General features: G+C 47.7%; 1 protein-coding gene across 2 annotated transcripts; it reads left to right on the forward strand.

Moving 5' to 3' along the window:
- Nucleotides 1-623: 623 nt before the first annotated feature.
- On the forward strand, nt 624-3,175 carry TrAFT101_001613 (uncharacterized protein). 2 transcript variants are annotated; one of them, XM_024899726.2, is made up of 4 exons: nt 624-984; nt 1,809-2,158; nt 2,219-2,330; nt 2,394-3,175. In XM_024899726.2, the coding sequence occupies exons 2-4, from the start codon at nt 1,981-1,983 to the stop codon at nt 2,938-2,940; spliced, it is 837 nt and encodes a 278-aa protein (XP_024762731.1). In that variant the 5' UTR covers nt 624-984; nt 1,809-1,980; the 3' UTR covers nt 2,941-3,175. The 2 variants fall into 2 exon arrangements, with proteins under 2 accessions (XP_024762731.1, XP_065982479.1); XM_066126378.1 differs by having other exon boundaries at nt 640-890.
- The last annotated feature ends 5,416 nt before the right edge of the window (nt 3,176-8,591 follow it).

Raw genomic sequence — 8,591 nt, forward strand, 5'->3', positions numbered from 1 at the left:
ATATCTCATCCAATTGGCGCAAGGCTGGCCATATACTAGCAGAATAATGGGTGGGTTAATGCTAGGTAGTAGGGTAGCAGCGCAGCATCCTGCATGTGAAAAGCTATGATAGTCCATGAGGACAATACCTACTCTATTAGAACATGTGAAAGGGAAGTATTTTCAGAAGAAGAACAGTTGCCAAAAAAAAAAAAAAAGTAATTGCCCTTGTTTGATAGATGGCTCAGTCTCAGTCTCCGGCATCACATACACGCAGTCGGTTCGCAAACATACAAGTAGTGAGATGCCACCAGGATAATTACAAAAAAAAGGGTCTTCTCTCTGATATCTCGTCGACAACTGCTGATAACCTGTTCAACTTGGCAAAGTCGCCGCCAATAGCACAAACCCAGGCCCCAATCAGCCGCTAATGGCCAACCTGAAACCTCCACACGCCCAAGCCATCTCATTACTCGATCCAAAATGCACTAATTCCCCGTGTCAATACGCCGCACTTCGTACTTCGTACTTTGTTATAGCGCCCGCCAGTCAACTGCTACCAAGTGCTACCTGTTAATAACGGCCTCGTCGTCACGTATTACTAGTCTAAAACTTAAGCCCAACAGCCCGTCGGCGCGGCTTGGATATCTTAGCTTTTAACAACTCACACAAGGAGAATCTCTCCTTTTTCTGGCCTCCGAATTGGCCACTTTTCAAGCCCGGCAGCAGCCCAGCAAGACAGACTGCACCGAGTCCATCCCATCTGCAGCTCTCTGGACCGGCTATCCTGCACCCCTATTTTTTTCTCTGCATAGGATCCCGTGACAAGGCTGGAGCCACCCTGACCACTGTTTACTGCACCCACCACTTTCACCCCGCCTTTTCACAATGTCCAACCTCTTTTCTGGGATGTAAGTGCTGCGGGTTGACTCTGGCTGTTGTTTTCTTGTTTTTGCTTTTTGCTCTTTGCTCCTCTTCCATTTCATCCTCCACTCTGTTTTTCAGGTATGTTCCTTTGAAGTCGCAGCTGCTGCATTCCCTTCTTGGAAAACTGCCCGATTAGGCTTCATTGAGGGGAGGGGTCCTGAAACAGGCATCCCCAGCGGTGAGGGGCAAGTGTCTCGAGCAGCCTGTTCATATATCTAGGATGCTGTTTTCGCCATTGAATGCCATCTGCGTTAGCATCTCCGTGGAATATCTCGTCGCAACAAAGCTCAAATGCTTGGGCTTCTCCGGGTTGCTTTGGGACCGTTCAATGCGGCCAGGAAGTCGAGCTGGGCACCCCGGCCGGGAGAAGCTCCCAAGGGGCCACTTTTAGGCATTGTCGTCGATATCTGAGAGACAGCTCTCATCACTTGAGCCATGCTGCATCGGTATTGCTGGCGGATGCTATATACGGAGCCCTTCTCATGTCGATAGCAGCCATACAGTGAATGGCACTTGGCAGCTGCACTTGAAAACTCTCCTAAGTCGACATGGCCTGGATGCGTCTCGCGTGCCTTATATACTCCCAGCAGAGGAGACAAGGCTGCAAGGCCAATCTCCACCCCTGATACCGATTTATCATATTTCCTATTTTGTTACCCCTTTCCCACTCACCACTCACCTTTTCTATTTATAAAAGCCGGACACGCACACGCCATTCCCTGCACGCTTCGGCATCTGTATCAACTTAAACCTCATGCGAGACGCTAAAGACATTTAAGCGAAGCTCACGCGTCTCTCTCGGCCTCTGCTCTGCTATTTTGCCCACCGCGCTGACACATCACTATCGACCTGTTGTTGATTCAGACTATAATTTGCGTCTTTCCACTAACCAAATCCCCTAGTAACGCTCGTCTCCGAGGCGGGCCTAAAAGCCCATCCCCATCACAAAGTTCCCAGGGCCCCCTGCCGCATCCCTCATCCGACGTCGCCTCATCTCCCAAGACATCTTCGGCCAGGCTACCTGAGAGAACTCCCTCTTTTCCCGCTTCAACCTCTTCTCCTCAGCCTAGTGGAATGGCCCAATCAGACGCAATGGCTACCGGCGATGATGTTATCAACTCTTACCACCTTCCGCGGCCACTTCCGCTGTGGCTCAACTCTAACTGCGCAAAGCATATCGTCAAGGGAAACTTTATGACCCTAAGCGCGCGACCAAAGACAGTTGAGCAAGGAGAGTGGGTAGCTCACCAGGGTTAGTAGCCTTGCTTAGCATTCGTTGCCATATTTCACGGCGCTCACTAATATTGCGCAGTTGTTGAGCACTATCGTAACCTCTGGAACTTTGTTCAGGTGGTTCACGCCAAGGAGGAGACGGGAAATACCATCTGCAACCCGACTTCTTGTCCCCGAATGTCCGCAGGAGCGTAAGTAGTCCAAGTCTCCGCCCGCCTCTCAATCTGAGTGCATCTGCTCACTTCAGTCGTTAGAAATCACTCTTTCACCTGGCTCAATAGTCGACGTGAGCCAGTCGAACTGCCGGCTCATGAGTACATGACTCTTATGCAGCGATGGATCGCGGGCAAGATTGATGATACCGCCATCTTCCCGACTGATCCTGCCGGCGTCTCTTATTCTCACAACCCTGCCATGTCTTCAACTCCGCTGTCTCAGCTCACTAACCCGGGAGAGGGCGACTGGACTGGCAAGCGATCTGGATTCCCAGAAAAGTTTATTGACATTTGTCAGATGATATTCCGCCAAATGTTCCGAGTGTATGCTCATCTCTACTGGGCACACTTTTCAGAACCTTACTACCACCTAAACTTGGAGAAGCAGTTGAATAGCTGCTTCTCACATTTCCTGCTAACAGCCACGGCGCTGGATATGCTGGGAAAGCAGGACCTGGAGCCGATGCAGCCTCTGATCGATCTTTGGGCGGCTAACGGGACTTTCCCTCCGGAGTCCAAGGTTTATGAGTTTGCAAACATTCAAGCTGGCGAGCGATTGATTCAACTTGCGGGCGTTGTTCAGTAAAAGATTTTCTTTGGCATTTTGTTATAACGTGTTTCTTCTGTTTGGTCCACGTGTCATTGTTCAAAGGCAGATAGAAGAGTATGTGGCCTTTACTTTTGGGTACATGTAGTCACAGAATAATAGCTATTTTGAGCGCTAAAACAATCGGCACAAACCTTGAAGACTTTCTTGAGAAAAGAAAATATGAGCATTAGATTAGTGTAGTAACAATCGTAATAGGAAGCACCGAATCTAGCCATTTAATCTCAACTCCAGTGAATCTTCTTCTCTCATGATCCAGCCGGTATTATAGCCCTCTTCCGCAAACAAAGCTATATACATAAGATCTGATTCCTATTCTGTCACATACTCATCCTTGAACAAAGATTCTCCTTGATATTCTCACAAATATTTATAACATAGGGTTTATTTACTCTATAGGACGTTGTAGACAGCATCAACACATAGAATATCTGTATACAAAGTATGCATTTAACTCAACACAAATGCGTGACGTTATTCATTCTCATACATTCTTGAACAAGAGTACTCCCACAATCGTTTCATCGATATAACTTCGTATTAGATATTTTTAAGTAGGAGAAGAATGGTATAACCGCCTCTGACAGAACATCAACCCGATTGGCACCATACCTACCACAGGCCTTGTCCTGGTAGCTATCTTTATAATATCAGCCGGCGCTGGCTACATCTAAGGATCATCGGGAACCTAAGGAAGTTTATTTATCACATTTCTGACATAGTGTGTAGAAAGGGATTGGCTTCTTGTACAAATCCAATCATTTCGGTGGCATAGTGCAAGAGATCGATCTCAGACAGATTAAAAGCATCTTCTCTAACTATATAGGCTATCTAGAGTATCAAGACAGAATTTTATGAAAGTAATTGTTAAAACAAGTCAGGTGGTATGAATTGTTGTAAGGAAACCCGACAGGATGAGTGCCATTAAATTCAATTATCCTTACCTATGTAACTATATCTTTTTTTTTTAACGTATACCATTGATTTAGGCGTTTCTTTCGCTCCATATAGATGTTACAGTGGTTAAAAAAAAAACGCCTTCTATCCTAATATCCTCGCCTCACAAATCACCAAAAATTGCCCCCTTATCTACCAGCATCTTCAAACCTTAGCAAATCCTTTCGTTTTATTAACAAAGGGGGGGATCATAGGAAAACCTTCTCTCTTCAGTTCAATATTATCCACTTTTGAACTATAATGTGCCTATTTCTCCATGAGTCCTCACTTTCACGAATAAAACAGTAGGTGTAGTGTAAGATGTTTTTATGGGCCAGGAAGAATGAGTAGAAATGACGAATGGCTCATACACAAACATTTTGATTAGAGCACTTCCACATGGAGCCCACAAGAATATACGTCAAGCCAATAAATCAGATATTGTATATCTTGTTCTTGAAGTTTCCTCGCTGCCCTATAAATCTCTCCAGATGGCAAATAGTTTTATCCACTATTGGATAAACTATCTATGCAAAGCCCTATCCGAGATTCACAAAATCCCAACGCAGTCCAATTTATCCGGTAGATCCAGTGGCAAAATTCAACTACAAAGCTAACCAGAAAACCAAGAAACGGGGGACACCCCCCCCCCAAAAAAAAGAACTTTCCTAATGGGCCAAGAGTTACGCAGGCCCATCGCCGTTCAAAGTGGTTCAAGCAGAAATCAACCCGGCAAAAAGCACCTAATCTTGGTCCCCTCATGCAGCATCTGTCAAATATCATATGTACAAACCGACGAGGGTGCATCAGCATATAAGAGAAAGAGAAAGAAAAAAAAAAAGAGCCGGGCCATCTGCAGGCTGAGCCCTGCAATGCCGGGTCCTCCAGTGGCGATTAGAGACGGCCTCCTCCTGCTCCTCCTCCTTCCCCCATCTCGACTAATAGGCCTCAAGTTCTCCTCACATAATACATGGAGCTATTCGCAGACGTACATTGAGCTATCCTAGGGCTCCTTGCTTGAGCAATGGCACACTCGAGCTCGCCACTGGCCAAGTTGCCAAGCTGAAACCCCAACGCTATCTTACTTCGGTTTCGAGAGGAGAAGGCTGCCGTTTGAGAATTAAGTTGCAGGTTAATTGCCTGTTTAGAAGAGTGGAAGTATCAGACCCTTGCCTTGTTTTTACAGCACGAGAATCCTGCTCTGAGGCATCTAGCACTTCTCCTTCCTCTCGAAGCCGCACTCGTCCGGATAGACCGCGGTACCCTTCGCCCAGCCGTAGAAGCCGTCATGGTCAACAAGTGGAGTCTTTCTTGGTTGATCCTAGAATGTAAGCCCATCGCCTTGCACTGCTACCGACCAACGTACATACAAGTGTGCTTGTACGCCCCAGACTGTCGCTTGTTGATGGTCGATGGGTATATCGATATCGCCACTAAGCCCACTTCGCACCGCCCATCGCCATACTTGTACATGATTACTGGTTTCAGATGGGCGGCATGATCATGTCCCTTGGCCATTAATAGACGATTATCTCTCCGTGGCGCGGGCAATCCGGCTAACTAAATGCTCAGGTGAGAGGCGTGTTAATCCCTTCCCTCTCTTTAGCGCACCCTTCAACGTAGGCAAATGAAGATTCGCAATATCCCAGGCTATTTTTTCTGTTTCTTATTTTATTTTTTTCAGCTTTTCAACGCGCCAGGCAATAATTTCATGCAAGCTACTATTTTAGCACCTCGTCCAAGTTCTTTTAAGCTCGCGCCCGCCGGGGACTACATCCGGAAAAGCTGAAAGAGGTTTGGGAAGTTCTTCACCGCCAGTATCATCCGCTCTAAACTCCTACTTCTTTGTAACTCACGGGCGATACCGGAAAGCGTAGGAAAGGGAAGTCAAAACAAAAAAAAAAAAAAAGAAGGGCAAAGGGAAAAAATTCAAGTCTTCGGCAAAAGCGGGAACTGGTGCCACAAGCGCACTTGGAGTGATGATGGTTGAGATCAAGTGGTAGCAGCGCCTAACAAGGACAAAGAGAGGCATCGGATGCCATGCATGCTTACGGAGTCAATGCTCACCTACCCAGGTTCATTCATACGTACTTGTACAGAACAGTGGTAGTATGCACATATGCAATTCGTATACGTGCCGGGTTGTCTCTCTGCGGAGCGCAGCAGGTAAAAGGAGAGCGGACGGCGATAGGTGGGCGATGCTCTGAAGATGCAGTCCTCCCCCATGCCAACCTTAGCACATCAGACAAAGACGCCTAGACGTCCACTGACTGGCTATGCTGCGATCCAACCCTGGCTTCCCGCCGCCTGCCTGCAGCAGAGGCATGCAGCTGCCTGTGTGAGAGAGGTCAAGGGTTTGAGCCTCAGGCGTGCCAGGCTTATCCAGAAAGTGCTCGCAGGCCGTGTTCAACAGCATCGCGTGTTTTCCCAGTGAGACATAGAGCTCTGTGGTGCGGAGTATGTACTCCGTACAAACAGATCCCCCGTTTCTCTTTCATACGAGTATTGCTGGCAGTAGTAGTCCCAGCAGTAGCACCATACTACCTACTACTCGTATTTGTAAATGCCGTTGACCGAAAATCATGAGTGAGACATTGAAATATCAGTCCATATGACGAAGGATTGCCTTTTGACATGCCCCCATATGTGCCGTCGGAGGTGTGCCGCTTGCCGACTTCTTTTCGCCTTCTCCCAGCTTTTTGATCACACCGACTTCTCCCTCATGAGATCTTGGTACGACAGGCCACCTGCTTGTTTGTTAACTTGTAGTAGGTATCCATGACTCTCATGACACTTGTTTAGAAGCCCTGCCTTATTTGAATGAAGCACAAAAGGCTTCTACGCATGTTCCGCGTCGCGGTCTGTTGTCTGTCGACTCCGTGATTGGGGGAAGCTCGTGGTTCAGTATCCATCAAGATCCATCAAGTCGATTCACCGCCGTCGATTTAGCTTGCGCACTATCAATCCTTGTGCAGACATGTTTCAGAATGATTATCCACAGAAAGCTTAAAGGCGGTGATGCGTAGAGCTAGAACTCGTAGCCAGAGCGTCTCGTCCACGTGCGTCTTCTTTTCGTCTTCTCTTCTCTTTGCTTTTTTCGTTTGCTTCCAGGGTAGGGTCTACAGGCAGGACCCCGGTCTCCATACGCATTAGCAAAAGCTTCGTCCGGGTTGTGATGCCCGTAGGCAAAGAAATGGGGCTCTCCGGCGAACGGCGTTCGGTGACTCATCTCCCTAGGTTCCGCTTGTCTCCCGTGATGCGGACAGTGAGCGTAAAATTCGTGCTTCTGCGTCGGCCATGCGAGGAAAGACAAGATGCCTGCTTATTCTCTCCCCCTAGCTGTTCATATTCTAGCTTAACCGGCACTTTCCCAGCCGCTCTTTCATATGCACACAAGTACCGCTATGCTTATCATTTCTCTTCGGTAGCAGGTGTTTGGTGTTTTGTGCAAAGGCGTTCGCATCGAATTCTTCGCCGTTGAGAGTGGAGCTTTGGGCGATACGCTTGATCGAAAATGTAATCGCAATCCAGCTGCATATACTCCGTACCTGCGCTCGTCAACTGAAAACCACGCTTCAATACTGATATCATCCATGCTCAACAAGACTGGACTTCTCTCTGTGCCTGGCTAACAAGGCACTAACAATACCTCTTACCGCATACTACTTGAGTGGAGTGGTGTTGATACTTTGGATGACAAGAACGGAACGGCGCTGGCCATAATACAAGTGGTGTTGAGAGAGACACTGTATCATGTGTGCATCCCGAAAGAGCTTATGTTAGCCAAAAAAAAAAAAAAAAAAAAAAAAAAAAAGGCTCTAAAGTATGGTGGCTCATAGCCGTGAAAGCCCAATACTTGGCTTTTGTTTTTTAATGCTTCGTATAAAAGGGTGGGTAGAATCTTCCAAAGTACCTGTTCTGTTAGATGCCACTCAGTATCGGATATTTGCTTCATACGGTGTCCCTACAAGTAGCACTTCGTACTGTTGAGCTATAAACGTAGCTCTTGCGTATGGCGCCGTACTAGCAAACGGAACACTAACGGTAGAGACAGGTACCCGTTTCGTGCTCCATCCCTGGTGGGCGCTCGCGATGCTGACCGCACATTCGTAGCGTGCATGATAACCCCAGCTCAGCTGGGACTCTAGCGCACAATTATGAGGGCTATATCATTTCCGGGTTCTGGAATAGCTTCAGACAGACATGCCGGCAGCGTTTGTTTCGATGTTTTTAGCCTCTGGCTTGCGCCAAGGAACAAAACCGGCCCACCAATTGCTAACCAGCGAGTCAAGACTATCTTGACCGGACTTGATATCGACGGGCGACTCTAAGCCGAAGGGAGTTCTGCGTAGACCGCTTGTGATCACCGCGGGCAAATTCATCAAGCTACACATCCTTACGACCTAGACTACTCCTACTATTGCAGACCATCTTTGCCTAGCACAAGCACTACCATTCAGTTAGTGCTTGGCTTTCCTGCAAGGGTGACGAGTGTATTCATTAGTAAACCGACAGACAATATTGAGCAACATAGCTGGCTGTGGACTGTCAGCCGCTGGTTGGGCGCTGCCGTCAATGCTGCCGCGGAAGGAGATAGCTCTGAATGGCTACAAGGGGGGGAAAAAAGAGAGAAAAAATGAACGAAAATCTTCAGCCGAGCCAACCGCAGTGATGGCCCAGCCCTCCCCCATGAG

Source organism: Trichoderma asperellum, chromosome 1 (genome assembly GCF_020647865.1).
Source record: "Trichoderma asperellum chromosome 1, complete sequence".
Lineage (NCBI taxonomy): Eukaryota > Fungi > Ascomycota > Sordariomycetes > Hypocreales > Hypocreaceae > Trichoderma > Trichoderma asperellum.